This window comes from Brassica napus, chromosome C4 (assembly GCF_020379485.1).
Source record: "Brassica napus cultivar Da-Ae chromosome C4, Da-Ae, whole genome shotgun sequence".
Lineage (NCBI taxonomy): Eukaryota > Viridiplantae > Streptophyta > Magnoliopsida > Brassicales > Brassicaceae > Brassica > Brassica napus.
The window spans coordinates 60634767-60656653 of record NC_063447.1 but is presented as its reverse complement, the minus strand read 5'-3'; the positions used below and the strand labels follow the sequence as shown (position 1 = coordinate 60656653).

Genomic DNA, 21887 nt, shown 5'->3' with positions numbered 1-21887 from the left:
CAATTTCTGAAAGAGTAGGGACACTTAGAAGATATGTTTTGAGTGATTTTCTGAAACTAAAGAGAAATAAATGAGAAAACTTGATTAACAAGATTCAAAGTGTAAAGCATATGTGCTAATAAGTTCAGTGAACTAGTAAATCTTTGAAATTTTATATTAGTGAAAGGTAAATCTTTCAAAACAATGACTGATCAAACATCAAGTCTAAAAGGGATGATCTTATCAAACTATATTCACGTGGTAATTAAGTGGAGCCAAATCCTCACCAACTGCACTAGATAGAAAGTAAGTATGTAACATGAGTAAGAAAAAGACTTGAGATAACGCGAAAAGACATCTAAAAAGACTTAGAAATTGAGCAGACAAAGTCTGGGAACCAGAACTGCAAAAGAAGAGAGGAACCATCAAGTCTATCGTAATGGCTGAGCTTGAAAGTCTCAACACAAAGTGGATCAATCACTTAAGGAGAAAACAAAGTCACGAGCCATATGCAGTAAAGGGAAAGGCCCCTCCTCTAAGCCATATCTCGGCTTGCGCCACGTGGATACTAATATGATATGGTAGGATCAATATCTTGAATATTAGACTGACACGCATTTGACTGATAGATACCATTCACCAATTACTAACTATAATTGTTTTGAGAAAAAAGATTGTGGGGTTGGCCAACTTTTGAGACATCAGAAGAAAGAAAGTTAACACAATGGAAACGAAAGAAAAAAGTGTGACTGAAAGTAACTTTTTGTATGTCACGTTTCAGAATTATGTTGGAGCATTTGCCCAAATTAGATATTATTGAAACATGGTAGAGAGGCTAAAATTGTATTGTTCAAGCTATGCGTGTAAGAGAATCATAAGTCTATTTTGGAAACAAAAAAACTGCGAACTTGTAGAAAAGTAGCTATGCAAAATATAATTAGACCATCATGTTGTAATCTAACATTTGACTAGTCGATCGGTAGGTCAAGGACCGGAATGAACCAAACTAAGTCTTATTTGTAATATTTGGTATCAAGGTACCTAATCCTTAGTGTATCAATTGATCTGTGTATGAATCGTGAAATTGGACGTTATATGAGCTTTCCTCGGTTAAAGGGTGTGTTAATCTGTGTTCGAATCCCTGTCGCTGGGGAATTCACATGAGCGCCCGAGACCGAAGATTATTCACGGTGACCCACACAATGACCAGCGCATGCTAAGTCCTTAGTCGCTTCAGTCTCTAGTCTCAACCACTTCGGTGAGACCAGGACACTCGGTTATAAAAAAAAAAAAAAATGTGTGTTAATACTCGTAACAGAATTACATGCATGGGAACATTAACAAAAATCAAAGACATTTACAAGACGTGAAATGTGCAAGGGGCGGGCTTTGTAATTATATTTTCTGCTTATGTTTCAAACTTCATTAAAAAATATTATTAGGGTTCTTCTTATATTTTCTAGTTCTATATATATGAAGCCCATCTAATGCCTAAGATAATAAAAAGTCCATCTAATGCCTAAGATAAGAAAAAGCCCATTAATAAAGGCCCAACTAGATGAAAATTCGGGGTATAACTCGGATCTACAGGTTTACAGAGAAGTTGGTTTGGTAATTTTGGCTGCTTCTTCTCCGTCTTGCGACTGCCTTTGGAGAGAAGAAGGTAAGACGAAGTTTCTTTCAGAATCGAAAGTCTCTCTCTTTGTCAGCAATTAACAATTGGGTTGTTGATTCTTTCTCAGGAACACACAAAGCTCAGATCAGCTGCGAAACCTACTTCCTGTTTGGGCCTCGAAGAGAGTAACGTGATTCGGAGCTTCCTGGTAAGCTACGACCCCCCCTTCTTCGATTAAATCTCATGTTAGCTTTTATTGGCATTAGAAAGCTGAGCAATGTATAGCTTTGATGCTAATGCCTGTTAAGTGTTTTTTTAAATTCCCAAGAGAGTGTTTAGTTGGATAAAGCTAGCAAGTAGCAACCTTTCTCTAGTTTTGGCAATGCCCATGAGAACTGATCTGTGTTTTTTTTGTCTAGATTGCTGTTTCAACATGGAACCCAACAATGAAGATAATGTTTCATTCGTACCAGCAGCTTCAGTTCCAGGTGAGTTATTTAGTTTTCTAGTAATTGTTTACATCAAGCTAAATATTGTAGATTACTAGCATGTAGTGTTCGGAATCAGCCCTTTTGTTATGGTTTATGTTGATACAGTTTCACTGAATCCTCATAGGATAGTATAGATTATAGATTACTATGCACGGTTCAATCCCTAACACTCTTTACTATAATTGCAGGCGTCTCTGCCATACCACCTCCGTCTTTTCCTCCACCAATGGCTCCTATACCACATCCTCCACTAGCCCGCCCACCTACTTTTAGGCCTCCTCAAAACGGTGGAGCGAAAGCTAGCGACTCGGACTCTGAATCAGACGATGAACATTACGTAATATCTGAAGAGAGTAAGCAGGTCAGGGAAAGACAAGAGAAGGCAATGCAAGAGCTGCTGATAAAGCGCCGTGCTGCTGCTATCGCAGTGCCGACAAACGACAAATCCGTTAGAGACCGGCTCAGACGACTCGGCGAGCCCATCACTCTGTTCGGAGAACAGGAGATGGAGAGAAGAGCTAGGCTGGCTCAGCTTATGGCTAGGCTTGATATTGGTGGACAGTTGGATAAACTGCTACAAGCTTACGAAGATGACGCGGCTCCGAAAGATGAAGTGGACGAGGAAGAGCTTCAGTACCCTTTTTTCACTGAAGGTCCGAAGGAGCTTAGAGAGGCTAGGATTGAGATCGCTAAGTTTTCGATCAAGAGAGCTGCTGTGAGGATTCAGCGTGCTAAGCGGAGGAGGGATGATCCAGATGAAGATGTGGAGGCAGAGACTAAATGGGCTTTGAAGCAGGCTAAAGGCTTGGCTCTTGATTGCAGTAACTTTGGGGATGATCGTCCTCTAACTGGCTGCTCCTTCTCAAGAGATGGAAAGATACTTGCAACATGGTATGTCTAAATGCATTTGTCCCTTACATGATTCCTCTTCTGTTTAGTAATTTGTGTTTTTTTCTTTCTCTGGCTAGTTCTCTGAGTGGAGTTACTAAACTATGGGAGATGCCTCAAGTTACAAACAAGATTGCTGTCTTGAAGGATCACAAAGAACGTGCAACCGATGTAGTGTTCTCCCCTGTGGATGACTGTCTAGCAACTGCTTCCGCTGATCGAACCGCAAAGCTGTGGAAAACCGATGGCACACTCCTACAAACATTCGAAGGTCATTTGGACCGTCTTGCACGTGTTGCCTTCCACCCATCAGGGAAGTACCTAGGGACAACAAGCTTCGATAAAACATGGAGACTGTGGGACATAAACACAGGAGCAGAGCTGCTTTTGCAAGAAGGTCACAGCCGCAGCGTCTACGGGATTGCGTTTCAGCAAGATGGTGCATTAGCAGCTTCCTCTGGGCTTGATTCGCTTGCACGGGTTTGGGATCTCCGCACTGGTAGGAGTATTCTCGTCTTCCAAGGACATATCAAACCGGTAAGAACCAAGTTTTGATCCTCTTTCTCAGCCAAAAGCGAGATCATATACTAATGATCCTCTGTTTCTTTATGCTTTTACAGGTTCTCTCGGTGACTTTCTCTCCAAATGGCTATCACTTAGCTTCTGGTGGTGAGGATAATCAGTGCCGTATTTGGGATTTGAGAATGAGAAAGTCGTTGTACATAATACCAGCTCATGCTAACCTTGTGTCTCAAGTTAAGTATGAACCACAAGAAGGCTACTTCCTGGCCACTGCATCATACGACATGAAAGTCAATGTAAGTACTCTTTCTCTAGTCTCTTGCCTTAAATCAATCTTCTGTTTTATTTGCTTATAGTTTGATTTCTACTTTTTTTTGCATTCTTGTATATACTCAGATATGGTCAGGCAGAGACTTCTCGCTTGTTAAAAGCTTAGCAGGACACGAGTCAAAAGTGGCCTCTCTAGATATCACTGCAGATAGCTCGTGTATCGCAACTGTGTCACATGACCGTACCATCAAGCTTTGGACAAGCAGTAGCAACGAAGAAGAAGAAGAAGACCAAGGCGGAGAAACAATGGACGTAGATCTCTAGCTTCTTTATTCATAATACTTCCGAGAGAGAGAGAGAGAGAGAAAAACTTGGAGTTGAGAGGTTTAGAGATTAGCCTGCCAGAGAGAATCTTTAAATTGGTGTTGTTTGTAGTCAGGATGATGATACATTGTCTTTGAGATTTTTGCCACTGCGTTGAACAAAAAAAGCAGATGACTGAACTTTGTTTCCCTGAAACACTACTTTACACCATGTTAACAAAAAAAAAAAAATTACGTTGCTATATAGATTGTACAAGGAACTCGAGCAATGTTCTGTTTCTTATAAGAGTTGAGATATGTTTAGAATTGAAATGTTAGTCAATGAGTTGACTTGCGAGTTATATTAGCTATTAAATGAGTTTTTCATCACCTAACTCTCTCTATATTGTCTCCATTGTGATGTGTAAACTGAAAATTTTCACATGATATGTGATCAGGAACAGTAAAAGATTCAAATTCTTAATCCATTTTATTTGATACCAAAGTTATGGTATCACATTACTCTCCCATACATGAGATAGTTTGTACAATTTTTTATATATAGATAGTGAGGAATGAATTGAAATGTTTCTTTTTCGTAATCTCACAAATTAAATACTACATCCAAATAACGCATGTTTTACATATCTACACATAATTACAATATATAACAAAAATCAGCACTATCAAATGAATTCTTGTCAATATAATACAAATACTTGTGTACAATGTAATAAACTAATACTGCCCACTATGCATTATAGGTTGGAACCATGAAGGTGTGTGTGTGTGTAATACTACCAAACAAGAGATGGTTAATGGGTTTTTATCCTTATCGGTTTTCTTCTATATTAATATCATCTCTATTATTGGTTTCTTCTTTTTCTTTTTGTAGTAAACAAGGGAAAGATTAGGATTGAGGGTTGAAACTACAAGAGATGCTGATGTGAACGGGAAACACTAGCGACGGCTTCTATCGATTTAAGTTGTGAACACGTTTGCTTACTTCATGGATTGATAAAAGTTTTGAGGAGAGATCAAAGAAGCTTTTACGTAAAGCAAACGAATCACCGATATTTTGAAAGGACGTAAATTTTTATTCTTTTTAAATTGATCTTGAAAAGGACGTTAGCCAAAACTCGTAGACATTATATTTTGAAAATAAATCTTTATGAAAATAATTGTTGCTTCTTCGTCACTCTCACAGAAATTTAAATATTACATATTTTTGTTACCCACAATCTTGTAATGTTTTTGTATCTTCCGGATAACGCATGTTTTACATATTTACAGATAATTATATGTAATATTTAACGGAAATTATATAAAAATAATATAGAAATAAAACCCAATCAGTCATCATAGTGGCAACCAAGTGTATTTACCAATACAAATAAATAAAGAATAGGAAAGGAAGGCACTATGAGTCCCCACACGGTTCCATTGAGACAAAGGCTGGCATATGAAAGTGTAGATATGTGTGGGCGTTTGTGTGTATATATATACTAATTTGTGTTGGTGCTTGAACATCAGTGTACGTTGCTCGATCACAAAGATTTAAAAGAGTTAGGAAAAAAAAAAAAAAATGGGAGTTTACTTTGGTAACTATTGTTATGTAATGATAATAGTGTTGGTATTGGGAGCAGAAGTGAGAAGTCAGTCGTTAAAAAATGGTTATTATTCAACTTCATGTCCAAAAGCTGAGTCCATTGTACGGTCCACCGTTGAATCCCACTTCGATTCTGATCCCACCATTTCCCCTGGCTTGCTTAGGCTTCATTTTCATGACTGTTTTGTTCAGGTTTCAATTCTTCTTTCGTCTCAATCTCCTTCAGTAAACCAATTATATTTACAAGTTATTTGATTGTTGAATTTGACCTATTATATATTAGGGTTGTGATGGATCGGTTTTGATTAAAGGGAAGTCTGCTGAGCAAGCAGCTCTAGCGAGTACCGGTCTAAGAGGGTTTGAAGTGATAGATGATGCGAAAGCCCGGCTTGAGTCTGTGTGTCCTGGAGTCGTGTCATGTGCAGATATACTTGCACTTGCTGCTCGTGACGCTGTTGACTTGGTACGCAAGTTTCGTAAACCTAATTAGGATTTTACCTAAATTCTTTTGGTTATTTTAATTGATTACGCGTTGAAATAGAGTTCTGGACCAAGCTGGACAGTTCCAACGGGTCGTAAAGACGGTAGAATCTCATTAGCATCGAAAGCATCGAATCTACCTTCTCCACTTGACTCTGTTGCTGTTCAAAGGCAAAAGTTTCAAGCTAAGGGATTGGATACTCATGATCTCGTTACTCTACTTGGTATCTTTTATTCATTCATTCATTACATTCTACTCAATACCCGCACGAAAATAAGTTTTTAGTTTCTTTTTCTTAAAGATTATTAGTTATATTTTCTTGCTACGTTTTTTTTCCTCTTTTTAATATTAGAATCGGTTCTAGATAAAGTCCAAATAAATATCCGTGTTAACCTTCAAATTCTACAGAACTAACATATATATATATAGTCTTGAGCTTCAAATTATTTTTAAAAAATATTACTAAACTTTATTCTAAAATGTTTATAATAACCTTCAAAATTTAAAGGTCGATCTATTTATGGATAATTATTTGTTCAACGCTATTTTATCCATTAGTCGAGGATCATTGGACTATAATCCGGATGCGTAACGCGGTTATACATTAGTTGAACCACTACATTGAAAAATCTGCTTCATGATTTGTCCATAGCTGTTATATGAAGAACATGCATGTGCCATTTATCTTTTATCTCCAAATCATTAACACATTTTATCCTGATTTGCATGCAGGTGCACATACAATAGGACAAACGGACTGTCAATTTTTCCGTTACCGTTTATACAATTTCACGGTGACTGGAAACTCCGACCCAACCATTAGCCCATCGTTTCTTACCCAGCTCAAGACTCTTTGTCCTCCCAATGGAGACGGTTCTAAACGTGTTGCTCTTGACACTGGCAGTCCATCAAATTTTGATGTAAGCTTCTTCAAGAACCTACGAGACGGTAACGGTATTTTGGAGTCGGACCAACGGCTTTGGTCGGACTCCGAGACAAATGACGTGGTGAAGAAGTATGCGAGTACTATTAGAGGCTTGTTAGGGTTTAGGTTTGATAATGAGTTTGGTAAAGCTATGATTAAGATGAGTTCCATCGATATAAAATCAGATGTCGATGGCGAGGTTAGGAAATTTTGTTCTCAAGTGAACTAGTTTGAGTTAAGCGTAAGAAATATATACATGAATAATACCATTGCCAGGTTATAAAAAAACCATTGTGGGTTAGTTAATCTTTGTCGTTATCAAGGAGTCTGTAATTGTCCTTTAATCCTTGTATTATTTGCCTACAAAGCATACAAATATCAATCAAACTGAATGGCAAACAAATTACTGGTGTTAAATTTTCGAGCATTTAACGTTTTATCATGGACAATTCAAAATGATGTATAAAACGATGACTATGGTATTTATAAGTTTGAATTTTATCTAATTCTTCCTTCAAAATAATGACTAATGTTAATGTAGTAGTAATCTGTAATCTTATGGTCAAGCATTAGTAAAAGGTTTTCCATTTAAAAGAAAAAATAGACATTAAATTTTAAATTTTCAACAAGAAATAATACAGTACAAAAAGTAGTTGGTAAAATAATTAATACATAATGAAATTTAGTTTAGGAAAAGCATGCATCTATTTAAATTATAGCACAAGGCCCAGTGTTTAAGTAACCCAATACACATTCAGATCATAAGAACCCAGTTTGAAAACCAAACAGGATAAATAAACCAGAATCCAAAATGAACTTTGCTTCCAGTTCTTACTTCATAAACAAGGTTACCAAATTAGGAAAGAGCAAATGTAGAAAAGAGTACTTCCCAAATTCTTACTGATATTCAAGGTAATATATTAGTAGTAAATACTGTACAAATCTAATTTTACTAACTTCCCTTTTTATGAATGATTGTTTATTTGTTTCCATAGTGGTTGAGGAACTATGCATAAAATACAATTGAAAAAGACAGTTTAATTCTAGCTGGCAAATCCACAACCAATTAAATTCCTCCAAACAAACAGAACATAAAATAGTTTGGAGTATAAAATGAACGTGATCCTCGTGTCGGTATCTCTATCTAGAATCATTGCTTTGCCTCTGTCCAAACAAACAAAAGAGATCGACCTTTTTGTTCATCTCCAAACCATTTCAACTCAAAGTAGAGGTCGATTACAAAAATGATCCGACTAGCGATTTCTTTGTTCCTCTTTGCATTGTTCTCTGTTACATCTGCAAGATCTTTCGTCACCACAAGACCTGGACCGGTTGATTCATTTCTCCCTAAACCAAAGCTAGAGGTAGTAACCAATTTCGATCCATTGATCCATGAATTAAAGAAACAACTTATTGGTTGACTAATTTGTTTTGTATCTAAATTTCAGGGTGCGAAAGTGTGTTCTTACACAGTAATCATTAAGACAAGCTGTTCCTCGGTCTCTTACACCAGAGATAAGATCAGTATCGCGTTTGGTGATGTGTACGGCAACGAGGTGAGTTAGTTCATTGACTTTATGAGTTTTGGATCTACAATATACCCATAAATCAGATTTAATTCTATGGAAAATAAATCTGTAATCAATCAAAATTTTAATCACATAATTCCCTTTATATGATTGGTCTTCAAGATTCTCGTCGAATTTGAGAAAATTTAGATCTAAAATTTGGATTTTCTTTGTCAAAAGTTTTGAATTTGATTGGTAAGGACTTTTGCTTTAGAATATGAATTTATGAGTATTTGGCTTAGCTTTTTAAAATATTAAAAATAGAGTATATATAACTTTTAAAACTAAATATACGATAATGCATATTCAAAACATTAAAAAGGTGTTAATCTAGAAATTTCGTCACATGGTCTTTGTTTTTGTGTGATAGATTAGGGGAAAGTAGTGAATATATCTTTAACCCTTTTAAAAGTAAATAAACATCATTTGTTGGGTGATCAGGTATTCGTGAAGAGACTAGACGATCCAAAGTCTAGGGCATTTGAAAGGTGTTCTTCGGACACATACAAGATAACGGGACCGTGTATGCGTGACGTATGTTATCTCCACCTACTCAGGCAAGGATCCGACGGCTGGAAACCAGAGAACGTTAAGATCTACGGCTCATCCATCAGATCAGTCACTTTCTACTTTGACCTCTTCTTGCCAAACGGTGTTTGGTACGGCTTTGACGTCTGCAACGGCCTTGCTAGTGACAAGTCTTCTCAGTCCAGTGCCAGTGACAAGTCTTCTCAACCCATTATTGCCTCCGTTGCTGTTATGTAAGATTAATAAATAAATAAAGAACAAAAGGTTGAGTATCTGTGGGTTTGCTACTTTTGTGGCTTAAAGTGAAAAGAGACAATGTGTGTTTTGTGAGAAAAAACATGTAATGTTTTCTTAACATTTACACCCAAAAAAAAAACATGTAATGTTATATAATACCGTGATTTGATCTCTTGCAAGTTTGAGGCATAGCAAGTGGCCAAGTCCTTTTTATATGAAATAAATAAAAATAGCATGCATTGGAAGAAAAGCATGATAAAGTTAGTGCAACGTTTTCTTTTCTATTTAACAAATATATTGTCTGTTATTAAGAATAAAATCATTATACAAACGTACAGATAAACCAACAAATAATGGTTGAAATGATCGTATAAGCTATTTTTAGCCGTCCGTATAACCCCATGTCATGTTGACTGTTGAGGCCCTTTCGCCTGGCAAATGCATGCATCTGCATGCATGCGCATAGGATCTAACTAATGGCATAGAAAGCTTTGCTGACATAAGTAAAACCCTTCACAAATTTCTCTAAAGCACAAGTGTTGGTGCTCAAGTCTAGAACGTGGAAAAGTAGCGTACAGAGTTTTAAAGACATTAAGAGAAAGACTATGTGCATGGGGAGCGAGAAAGGAGTTTACTGTAATGATATGCGCACTGCGAAGAACATGAAAATGAAGACAACGGTCCGATCAAACCCTGGAGCAAGATCTTGAGGCTCTCACATCATTCGATATTGCATGATGATATGTTGAGAGAGGTTGAAGCTAGTTTGCATGTATCTTATTTTGGAATAATGGAGTATAACGCAACTCTTGTTCCTACTAGAGCTGACCAAGTCTTTTCAGCTTTCAAGTTTTTTTTTTTAATTAAAGAAGATTTCTTACATGTTGTTTCTGTATTCTCAACTCAATTTGATAGATTGGTTTCTATTTATTTTTTGGCATTTATTTACAATGAACTAGTAAACAAGAAGCGCAATGAAAGTAAATCATAAGCATATATTGGCCAAACACAAGGAACTAATTGTTCCGTTTGAGGTAATATCTTTACTGAAAGAAAAGGAAAAAAACTCTGTCGCTGATAACCATTTAGAACAAAGCCAAAACACCAAAACAAAAAGCATGGAAGAGTGAAGCTCTGAAATAGATCAGAGCTTGAGAATAAGGCCAATAGGGCAATGATCACTGCCATTGACATCAGGGAGAATGTAAGAATCATGGACATTGGCTGCAATTGATTCAGACACCAAGTAGTAGTCCAGTCTCCATCCTGTTTCCACACACCAATTCACTAGTTTCAACAATCCAAAATATGAAACCAAATAACTATCAACATCTTTTTTTATTACGCAGACTTAGTTACCTCTATTGGTTTTGCGTGCACCACTGCGATAACCCCAATAAGTATAACCAACAACACCAGGATGCTGCTTTCTAAAAGTATCCACAAAGCCCTTCTCCAAGAAGTTTTCTCCAAATGATTGTCTTTCTTCTATTGTGAAACCAGCACTTCTTTTGTTCCCCTAATCATAAAGAGAGGTGATTATAACTTTCAAATGTTATTGAATGACATTAAAAACAAGAATCTGAGTTGGTTACCGCAGGATTGTAGATGTCGATTTCTTCATGAGCACAGTTTAAATCACCAGTCAAGACTACAGGTTTAGACTTCTCCAGCTCCTGCACATGCAACAAGGCCATTGAGGTATATGTAAGCAAGAATATACTTCTTCCGTTCAAAAAGAATCCATGTTTTAGAAAGAAAAAAATTATTTCAAAAAATACATTTTTTATATTTTCAATGCATTTTCGGTTAAGTAAATATTTGCAAATTATAAACTTCAAAAAAAAAGTGGTTACTGAATTTTTATTGGCTAAAATTTTTGGAAAATATTTCATCACAAAAAAACAGTACATTTACAATTAAAATTAAAATTTAATATATTTTCTTAATATAAATATAAATATATATATATAAACTCTAAAATATGGATCATTTTGAAACGGAGGTAGTATACAGTAAATGAAGAAACCCGAAGAAAAGTTTCATACTTTGATGTAATTACTGAGAGTTCGATCCCATTCTTCAACCCTGTATGACTTCAAAACCCCCAAAACATTTTGTTAAAATTAAAGAAAACTGTTAGAAACTTAAATGCCTTAAATTTGAGGAGGAGTACCAGTCTTTTCAAGCCATCTCCAGAGTTAGGAACATAAGTGTTTATCAAGTAGAATGAGTCGAACTCAACAGTCACAATGCGTCCTTCCATGTCATGGTCTGATCCAGATAGACCAGTACCATATCTAACCGAGAGTGGCTTTATCTGTTTCAAAAAACCAACTTTGATTACAAACACATTCACATTTATTTATTTTTAGCATATATTATAAGATTGTGTTTATTACCCGTGAGATAATAGCAGTTCCAGAGTAACCAAGCTTAGAGACGCTGCAGGACCAGTAACTATGATCATATCCATCTATAAGAGCTTTCTTGATCTCCTCAACATCCTTCACCTGCCATGAGCGTAAATACATATACTTAGTACCAGAAACTGACTTAAGAAAGGGCTAAGGTTATGTAGTGACCTGGATTTTAGTCTCCTGTAAGCACAACACATCAAAATCTTCTCTTTGTGCAAGCTGAAGAGCAGAGAAGCTCTCTAACTTCAATAAAGCTCTCAGTCCATTAACGTTCCAAGTCATGATCTTCACAGACTTGGTACCCTCTGGTAGAGAAGGAGGTCTCATTGTCTTTGGGTTGTAAGCTTTCCAGTCTTTCTCAGGCTTCTTATGAGCAAGTACCGTCCACGGTTCACTTTGATTGGAGGATGAGATGGCAATGGTCAGTGATGCTTCTTCCTCTTTTGAAGAAACTTTAACTTTCAAGTTTTTCTCAGTAGACTGCTTAGCTTTCTTCTCTCCATTGTCATTGCCATAAGCTTCATCATTAGCCTCTTCCTGGTTTCTGATTTTTCTTTTGATAGTGACAGTCTCTGAAAGGGTGGATGAAGTAGTCTCCTTCTCTGCACCACAACTTTCATCTGTAACACATAAACAAGCCCAGGAGACAAAGACTCAGAACCAAAAAGTATGTTCTGCCTTCAAATGACATCAGAAGCTATAGCAATTATGAAACTAAAATGCAAACAAGTCCACATCCCTTCTTATTACATTCCATACATGAGATATAGAGATAAAGTGTGTGTTCTTGGTGTGCAATGACATACCTGGTGAACTATTGTCCATATGAAGTTGTAAAGTTGAGATAAGTTCTTTTTTGAGTCCCTTCACAGGTAGTCCAAGTTTCCTATAATGCAATAAAAACCCATTGTAATATGAATGAATACACAACCGTTCCAAATGTAACAAGAATTTGAATGTACACATAAACAATAACAAAAATAAAATAAAGAAAGGCTCATAAGCTTTGCCTCAATGTGGCTCTAAGTTCTTGAACCGTCATCGCCTCAATGTCATTATCACTTCCCTGTACACATCAAAACCAACAATTAAACATGAGTAGGTAACCAGAACAAGCGAAATGATGAAGCACTACCTTCATTGGCTTTCCCTTGATGTTGTTGATAGATAAAGGTACAGACTTTGATGTAGCATTTGACATAAGCCTCTTGTTGAAACTACTTGTTCCTACTCTAACACCAACGATTGATGAAGCAAATCTTAAGCTCCTAAAGGGCACCACCACCGGAAACCTAGAATCATCAAAAAAGTAACAAACTTTCACACAGTAAACATAGAGAAGTTGAAAAAAGGTTATAACTTTTTGCAATTCAGACAGAACCCAGAAGAGATCCGACATCAAGGAGGTGATGGGTTTGGTTTGTCTCAATGTAAGAAGCGAATCAGAAGGTAACAGCACAGAAAGGCCTAAACTTTGAACAAGAAGAAGAAGAAGAATACGTACTTGGCGGCTTGGACGACGGAGCTCTGGAGACCTAACTGAAGAACCTTGTTCATCGATTAAAGGACACTGTAAGAAAGAACCGCCAAAAAAGGAGTGTTTTGTACAAGGTTCACTCGCTCACATACGCGCGTACATGCACGCGCCGTTTGTCTTGTGTTCACTTACATGACTTCAGCACATGTTCATGTCAAAGACCAAAAGTAAAGAGTGATGAAACTGTTGGATCATGTAACAGAAGCATTCTACGTAAGAGTTTTTTATATGAATAGACCAATGAGATCCATCCACAAAAGCCTGCTCTAATATTCCTCCTCTTTGTATATAAAAATCCAAGCAAAAAAAAAAAAATGTTACAACAGACTTAGTTTAAACACTTGGAGGTGGTACAGCTGAATCTACTTTAGATTCACCAACAAGATCATCAGTGTCGTCAAACTCCAACACTTTCCTAACAGTTGCGTGAGATGATGATGATTCTCTAGAAATGCTTGATTTGTTTGAGAAAGACATGTGAGCTGAGGTCACCACTGAGGTGAAAACACCTGCTTCTCTTAGCTCTTGGATTATAACCATTGGTGCATAGATTCGAGTGAGGATTCCCTTCTCGAGAAGTTTGAGTTTCAGCTTTTCATCAGTCCATACAACATGTTCTCTGTACCATTGCAACATTTCCTCTGATGTTGATGTTGAAGCTATGATGAATGCCTTGCATGAAACAAAACAAAATATGATGAACAAGAACTAATACAAAAAAAAACACAAATATCAAAACCAAACTCTCACAGATCTGTCAAACTCTAGCATGAAACATCTCTTGACATCCGCTCTAGTTGGTTTGCAGCCACATCGGTCACGTCTTGAAGTAAGATCTGAAAATCTTGAGTAAGTGTAGTGCAGAACCGCAGCTTCCTCTAGGAAAATGAAACTAATCACAACAAAGAATAGAGAGAGAGAGAGAGAGATCAATGTCACATTACAAAACCATAAGAGTGTAAGCCGAGTCATGAGGAGTACAAAGAGAACAAACTTGGGGATCTTCTTGTAGTTATACCATCGATGAGCACCATTAGGACGTAGATGATCTTGAATCCGAGCAGCGGATTTGCCATTACCATATGTAAGAAAATAGTTGGTATTGCCATGAGTTGCTTCTTTAAAGTTTCCAAAGTAGACATCTCTTGGAACATGTTCATAGTTCTTCTTGAACATTGACACCTAAAAGTAATAAAAAAAAAATACTCAAGACAGCTAGTTTATAGTCTTATAGATGATGATACAATGTTATGTACCTCAGTGAAAGGTTCCTTGATATCATCTCTCTCAACACTGCTCTCCTGAAACAAGTGAACTTCTTCACATCAACAAACCGAAGAAAGACTAAAAACCAACTCAAAGTATCCGCTAACTCACTTAATTTTCAAAGATTTCTCCTAAAAATACAAAAAGCTCTATTATAAATTCATTGGAGTAAACCATATGTATAATAGAATTCTTCTATTTAAGAGGATTTTTTTTAAAAAAAATATAGAGATAGATAGGAGGTGTTCTGACTCACGTAATTTACAAAGATAACCGCGTCCACATCTGCAGGAACCTCTCTGAGGAGACTTCTTAACGAGTATTCACTGGCTCCAGAAGGATGCACAAGCTCGTCAGTGTCTAGATGCAGTATCCAGTCCATACCATCATCCTATAACAAGTATAGAATTTTAAAAAATGTTGACTATGATGACTATAAATGTATGTGTCAAAACTACTATGAAGTATAACAAAGTACCCTAGCCATGGTGATAGCCATTTCCATATTCAAGTTTTGTTTGACGAATAATTCGTAGTTACATGGTTTGTAGAAAAATTTCTGTAACCAAGTCTCATTCCAAATCCGGCTGTAAAAAAAAAGACATATAATGAAGCCTCTCAAGTTATTTGATCTATAATAATATCTCTACAAGAACCATTTTAGACCAGTACACAAGATTACGCAAATAAAAGCCTGTCAAATTATTTGATCTATGATTACACCTCTACAAGAGAACCATTTTAGAGGTGAGCAGTCTTGATGAATCAAGATTCAAAGATGTAAAACACAAGATTACACCAATCAATAACCAATAAATTTCATAACATAATGACTGGACTTATAGCATAGTCAAAAGTCAAAAAAAAAAAAAACCCATGATATATATCAATAGCATAATGAAAAAACACACGACACAAGAATACCTTTTAGCCTGCTCTTCTTCTAGTTCTCTTGTCCTGTATATAACGTTTACACCCTTGAAATAAAAAATGTCATTGCGAGAAAGAAGGAACATAAGATACATAATGACTAATCAAGAACTCTGGAAAAGCTCACAGGAATAGTCTCCAAAACACGAGAGACATTTGGGGAAGCAGCAGTGCCTTCAACAAATAGATAAAAGGTTGAAACTCCAATGACCTTGTGATAGAATATCCATGGCAATGTTTGTTCCAATCCAGCTGAAGTGCTGGTAGTTATACATATCTAACACAACACAAAACATACCATCTTTGATTATCATATTTTATCTTAAATAAAATACAAGAATGTTTTTAAGAGATCTAACCTTAGGTTTCAGATCCTTCTTGTGGTCAAGATTCAAGTCTCTGAGATAAGGAAACGATGTAGCATGGCTCTGACCAAGAAGAGAAACGCAGCCTGAGTCAGAACTTTTCTTGGAGATTGGGGACATTCCTGGGAATGGATGGTTATCAGTAAACCAATCGTTGATTCCTCCTGGCCATTGGAGGAGGAAGGCAAAGCAGGCTAAGGAGAGAGGAAGAAGGGTCAATAGCAAGAACAGCCACGAGGAAGATGATGAAGAAGAAGACAGAGATGGTTTTGAGGAGGAGTAGAGACCAGACGCCATGTGAGAAACTGAAAATGCAGCAAGAAACGCAAGGGATGTATGTATACGTTGTGAGAGAGAGAGATTATACTTGAAACTGAAAGAAGGAGCCGTTTTGTCAGTTAGCCTTTCTTGTAATTTCTTTAATCTTCAGGAACATCAATAAAATAAGAGGAAATATATAATATATACTCCACACCATCTTTGAAAGAAGAAGAAATATATGTTTGTTTCCAAAAATTAAATGAAAAGTTTGGTAATAAACTAATTTTTAAACTTTGACTTTGAATAATAATCTCCTATATATTATTTGAGAAGCATTACAACTTCTTTTTGTAACCACATGTCATCACTAGAATCATTCTTAGAATCATTAGAGAAATATTTTGGTCCACCTAATTATATAATAAATTTTTTATTAAACTAACAATAAATTCGTCATTAATGTAATTTATTATTTCCTTAAATAAAATTTACGGAATTGCCTAATGTGGCTAAAGTATATATGACAATTAATGATTTTGAATAATAAAGATTTGATAAAAATAGTGTATCTTCTATCATATTTGTTTAATTTTAGACTATTAAATAAATTAAACAACCACAATAGCCATATAATAAAATTTTAGATTTTTATGTATATGTTATATTTTGAATTTTTACAAACGGCTATAAATTATTAAAACTGTTAAAAGTCTCACATTCAAATTTTATGATCCATGGTTTAAAATTTTTGTTATGACAAAATACAAATGATTACAAAAATTATAAAAGTAAAAAGTCTAATTTAATTAATTATTAAGATTAATATATATATCGTTTTAAATTAAACTATAAACCATATAAAATACAATATTTTAGTTTCAAAATTTACTTTGAACAATTTTTTTGATAAAAATTTTGAACGATCATTGACAACTTATTTTTTTTTTAAATTATAAATTACTAAAACTATTAATCCCACAATGAAAATTTTGTTATCAGTAATTTAAATTTTTTTCTATAAAAGATACAAATGATCAAAAAACTATATGAGTAGAAATCATCATTTAATAGAAATTAATATTAAAAATATACTAAAATATATTATCTATGTTAGTACATTTAAATTTAATAACATATCCTATCAAATATAAAAAAAAAAATTGGATTAATAAAATTGATTTATATATTCGCATCAATTTAATTATATATTTAATAGTTACTAACTTTTAATAATTTAATATATATTTATTATTTCATAATATGTAAAAATATTTAATACATAAAATAATTTTTATATATAATGTTGATCCCGCGCAAGGCGCAGATCTTAACCCAGTTTATACTAAATACATTTGCAAAAGAAATGAGTAATAAGAAAAATAACATTTATGTTGAGTCCAAAACTGAAGAAGAAAATCAGTCAACTCTGGTAACGCCAATTATATATGGTAACTAATTTCTAAAGTTTTATGTTAAAACTTATCATCCTTAGGCTAATCAATGAAAGCCATGTGGTTACATACATAAAATTGGAATTAAAAAATTACCCTCTAAAAAACAGATTAATAATTTTTCTTTTTCTATATAGAATTATTCAATTTTCTATTAATTTTAGCATAATTATCTAGTGATGATATCAGGTTCGACAATGTGTCTACATTTTCCATAGAAACCAAAGACAAAAAATAAGAAAGTGAAATTCTACAGGTTAAAAAAGTGAGGTAACAAACTGAGAAACTTGAAAACACACACTTGGGTTTGGGAATTATATTAATCCTAAATGTTACGGCGTCCAAGACTCGAGTAAAAACTCTAAGCTTCAAGGCCCATTTTTCTTGGGTAATTTTAGTAATTAATTACGGAGAACATCATGTTCTCCGGCTCTGGTTTGTCTCACATAAGTCCTAACCGACCTGTAAGATGAGTTTGTTGCAATATGCTTGCATGAATTGGGTGATGAGTGATGACGACGACACATTGACACTCCTGGATTTTGCATCTGTGCCTAACCTCGATAAGATAGTTTTACCATCTTATGGTTGTGATGACTGATGAACTTGAACTTGCAGACGTAACATCTGATCTGGGAAACTAATAAGCATCTACCTTTGAGTTTGGCCTAGTAGTGCTTGTAGCTATCGCCGATTGCATATAATAAACCAAAACCGTTCCAATGAGCTTGAACAAGCCTGTCTAGAAATGTACTTTACTTCATTTTGTCAAATGAATCTACAATGAGGTTATATGTGAAACTCTATTTCTCATTACTCTTCAAATTTTACAATTTTTTTATGTTTTTACATTTTTTTTTTTTGAGATAACGAGTTTGAGACTCTGAACATCGTAAAGGTACAAAGAAGTTACAGGTTCTCTCTCTCTTGTGGAAAGCAGCAAATACTAAAAATTACAAAGGTACAGGTGGCTAAAGATACAACATACTCTGCCTAGTTACCACACCCCACTTCAACGAGGCTGGTGAATGTTTCGTGGAGCAACCTTCTGGTTTCCCCACTTGGCTGGCTTCTCTGCATACTTCGCCGGTTCAACAATCGACCTAGGACTCCTGTTCCCACTCGATTTCCTCACCATCTCACCATTCTTCCCTAAACCTGATGATCACACAACCACAATCAGTCTCCAACTCTGTTCTTCGGGATAGAGAGCTGATTTAAACTAACTTACCAAAGTCAGAAGGTGCATGATACATCTGTTGTCCAACATATCCACCGTAACCTTGATGATCAAACTCGGATTCGAAGACATCTTCAATGTCATCGAAATCAAACGACTCCGGAAGAAGATCAGCTACATCGACTTCACCACTCTCTCCGTTATCGTAGAATCCGTCAGCTCCTTGGTGCTGGCTGATCCAGTAGTCGTGGTACCAAGTCGAGGTCGTCACCAACTGCCACCACTCCGGAGAGAAATCTTCCACTTGTCTAACGGCTGCTGGGACGAAGAGAGGTGCGTTGGGGTTTAGCGTTGAACGTCTTCCTGAAACCATCGCCATTTGCTTTTTAACTCGGATCTTAGATCTGTGCACGCACAAACAACAACAACCAGAAGATCGATTTCAATGATTCGACGATTCACAAACAGATCCATAAGCTCAGATTACATAGCAAAACGAATAGATCTATGCATCATCGAATCTAATAACGAAGCAATCAATCAAACCGATCGATACTACGATCAAAGCAAAACGAATAGATCTATGCATCATCGAATCTAATAACGAAGCAATCAATCAAACAGCTCAATACTACGATCAAAGCTATTCAGTTAGCTACAAACTTCCGATCAATCGTTAATATCGATGATGTTAGATCTGACTCCATAATCATAAGTAGAGATTCCAGATCTGGAAACGAAGCTATCAATCAAACCGATCATAGCTATAAACATCCGATCGATCGTAAATATAGATTAACGTGACGGTTGATTGAAGAATCGAACAGCTATTAGCTAGATCGACGATCACCACACAGATCGCAAGCTAGAAGATCGATCGATCACTTCATTTCTCCGAAATTTTTCAAAAAAAAACTTTCCCGGAAACCACATATAATCATCGATATCCAATAACTACGAAGACGATGAGATCATCGTGATCGAGCACAAGAGGACGAGATCGTTTACCTTTGGCCTTGTGAAAATATCTGCAAGTTGATAAGGATCAACACGATGTGACGAAGATGAGGAGAGGAGAGTTTTATTTATATAAAGCGAGGCTCGGTGCCGAACCTCAGGTTCGTTGGTTTATTTTGTGAAGGGACAAGTGGGTAGGTCTGGAGCCGTACCTGACGTGGTTTTGAGTAATCCGCCGTCCACGTGTTGACGCGTTACTGTTGGCTTTATTTGACTTTGTTTCGTGTCCAATCAGTTGGCGACTCGTGCAAAGTGAATTATTATTCTCTTTCTAGAAAAATACTATAAAAATATCTTGAAATTCGGTCGAAGAGGATAAGGTAGGAAACTAATACAATATAGGCTCGTTAAGGATACAATGGGCCTAGCCCACCCATGGTTTTTGCTGGTTATAGATAACTTATGCATGCATTGTTTGTAATTTGTCTGTAGCATTCTGTTCTACAGTCATTGTCATGTTAGTTTAATCTCCTCCAGTCACTGTGAATCTCTCTTCCTAATACAATCAACATCTAAATTTATTAGATATGAGAACAGTGGATATGTGAGGTCTTAGGATCGCTAGTAACGTTCAATAATTATGTTATCTTGTGCTGTTGTTTGATCTAATTAGTGGAGGGTTCCCATGTTTTGTTAGTGTGCGTTTATGAGTGGAGCTGTGATGATTTATCCCAAAAGAAAATATCTAAAAGAGGAGATTAGATAAGATAACAGTAACATTCAATAATTATAGTGCTGTAGTTTTATCTGTCTAGTGAGTGGAGATGTGTATTTTTTAATCTTTCAACTTGTATCTTATTTTAGGGGAACTTTTTTTGATGATATGAGTTGGAGAATATTATAAGTAGGATTCAGTTTGATTGTCATTTGTCAATGGTTCCATCTTCTTACTAAACACATTTTAATTCCCATTATCATCTCGGTTCTCAGTTTGCTAGTAGGCTAGAACAACCATGATATCGAAATTGATCATAGGTCTTTGTTGGTATAGTAGAATTAAATTGAAATTGTTGGTTTCTTCTTCATTTTTTTTGTATCAACACGGACGAAGAACTATCTTCACCAACCGCTTATGGCCAGTTTTTAATTATAAGTGGCAAGGCTAGTATATGAAGTAGCTCAAGAATAAGAATAAGTAGTTGACGGGAAGGAAGACGATGTATACTGGAGTCTGAACTCCAAAGGCAATGCTAGTTTCACAACGTAGTTCAGCTGCAAGGAGGCTAAATATGTTCTGGTTTTGTTTTTGATCTGAAGCTCTATTAGCTAGATTTGATTATTTGATTAAATATGAGGGTCATTTCTTAAGTTTTTTGCTTGACATAATTTTTTGCTTGATTATATAGTTTGGAATATAATATGATAAAAAGATAAGTATATCTTTGGTTGAAAATGTGAATGTCAAGAACTTATATTGAAAAATAAGTGACATGATGTCTTCCTCTCTTTTTTTTATAAAAAAATTTCGATGTGATGTTGTAAGGGTATTTCCAACTCCATTCTATTCCACTTTTAATATAAAGTTTAGAGTAAAAATCTCCAATAGTACTTTATTTTCTACTCTATAATAATGTAAACCTATTTTTTATTCTATACATAGCGTTATTTTTTTATTTTTTGTTTATCATTTTATTTTTTACTTTAAAATAGAATACTATTGGAGCAACATCCAATTCTATAGAGTTGTTATATTTTAGAAGAAAAATAGAGTAAACCATTAGATCGACCATCGTTATGTAATGATTTAGACCATTATATTCTATTACTTATTTTTTTACATTTAATAAACTTGCACGCCACAAAAACATCTTTTAGTAGTGTTTTATTTAGTGTCAACAAGTTAATAAGGTTGTACCAAACATCACCTCGAACACTACAATAAAATATGAGGATAAATTTTGAAAGAAATTAAGGTGTTATTATTGAATGACTGAAATTTTTTTTTAAAAAAAAATCAAATCGATTCTTAAACAACAGATTTTCTTCAAAAAATCAAATTAAGGTGTCTTTTTGTCGGCTTAAAATATCTTTAACCACACATACAA

At 35.4% G+C, this 21887-nt stretch overlaps 6 protein-coding genes across 7 annotated transcripts; 3 read left to right on the top strand and 3 right to left on the bottom strand.

The window, feature by feature from the left end:
• The first annotated feature begins 1561 nt into the window (after window positions 1-1561).
• LOC106391668 (U4/U6 small nuclear ribonucleoprotein PRP4-like protein) lies at window positions 1562-4330 on the top strand. The gene is made up of 7 exons (XM_013832364.3): window positions 1562-1642; window positions 1722-1802; window positions 2014-2082; window positions 2274-2976; window positions 3054-3510; window positions 3594-3791; window positions 3892-4330. The coding sequence occupies exons 3-7, from the start codon at window positions 2028-2030 to the stop codon at window positions 4087-4089; spliced, it is 1611 nt and encodes a 536-aa protein (XP_013687818.2). The 5' UTR covers window positions 1562-1642; window positions 1722-1802; window positions 2014-2027; the 3' UTR covers window positions 4090-4330.
• A 1256-nt stretch (window positions 4331-5586) lies between these two features.
• LOC106394722 (peroxidase 25) lies at window positions 5587-7485 on the top strand. The gene is made up of 4 exons (XM_013835286.3): window positions 5587-5868; window positions 5960-6139; window positions 6218-6380; window positions 6890-7485. The coding sequence occupies exons 1-4, from the start codon at window positions 5653-5655 to the stop codon at window positions 7309-7311; spliced, it is 981 nt and encodes a 326-aa protein (XP_013690740.1). The 5' UTR covers window positions 5587-5652; the 3' UTR covers window positions 7312-7485.
• A 700-nt stretch (window positions 7486-8185) lies between these two features.
• On the top strand, window positions 8186-9587 carry BNAC04G47710D (embryo-specific protein ATS3A). The gene is made up of 3 exons (XM_013832363.3): window positions 8186-8446; window positions 8531-8638; window positions 9092-9587. Exons 1-3 carry the CDS (start codon window positions 8327-8329, stop codon window positions 9413-9415), a joined length of 552 nt encoding a protein of 183 aa, XP_013687817.1. The 5' UTR covers window positions 8186-8326; the 3' UTR covers window positions 9416-9587.
• Window positions 9588-10390: 803 nt separating this feature from the next.
• Window positions 10391-13489, bottom strand: LOC106391665 (DNA-(apurinic or apyrimidinic site) endonuclease, chloroplastic-like). Of its 2 annotated transcripts, XM_013832361.3 has the most exons (11): window positions 13340-13489; window positions 12971-13127; window positions 12846-12901; window positions 12642-12721; window positions 12001-12455; window positions 11818-11928; window positions 11592-11735; window positions 11464-11511; window positions 11011-11091; window positions 10775-10934; window positions 10391-10681 (listed from the first exon to the last, which is right to left on the bottom strand). In XM_013832361.3, exons 1-11 carry the CDS (start codon window positions 13390-13392, stop codon window positions 10560-10562), a joined length of 1467 nt encoding a protein of 488 aa, XP_013687815.2. In that variant the 5' UTR covers window positions 13393-13489; the 3' UTR covers window positions 10391-10559. The 2 variants fall into 2 exon arrangements, with proteins under 2 accessions (XP_013687815.2, XP_048611181.1); XM_048755224.1 differs by lacking the exon at window positions 11464-11511.
• Window positions 13490-13631: 142 nt separating this feature from the next.
• On the bottom strand, window positions 13632-16474 carry LOC106394120 (glycosyltransferase-like At2g41451). Its single transcript, XM_013834721.3, has 9 exons — window positions 15928-16474; window positions 15696-15845; window positions 15563-15615; window positions 15117-15225; window positions 14895-15029; window positions 14629-14673; window positions 14367-14554; window positions 14123-14264; window positions 13632-14044 (listed from the first exon to the last, which is right to left on the bottom strand). Exons 1-9 carry the CDS (start codon window positions 16228-16230, stop codon window positions 13706-13708), a joined length of 1464 nt encoding a protein of 487 aa, XP_013690175.2. The 5' UTR covers window positions 16231-16474; the 3' UTR covers window positions 13632-13705.
• Window positions 16475-18437: 1963 nt separating this feature from the next.
• Window positions 18438-20085, bottom strand: LOC106391662 (protein EARLY RESPONSIVE TO DEHYDRATION 15). Its single transcript, XM_013832358.3, has 3 exons — window positions 19834-20085; window positions 18877-19229; window positions 18438-18803 (listed from the first exon to the last, which is right to left on the bottom strand). The coding sequence occupies exons 2-3, from the start codon at window positions 19202-19204 to the stop codon at window positions 18658-18660; spliced, it is 474 nt and encodes a 157-aa protein (XP_013687812.1). The 5' UTR covers window positions 19205-19229; window positions 19834-20085; the 3' UTR covers window positions 18438-18657.
• Window positions 20086-21887: the final 1802 nt, after the last annotated feature.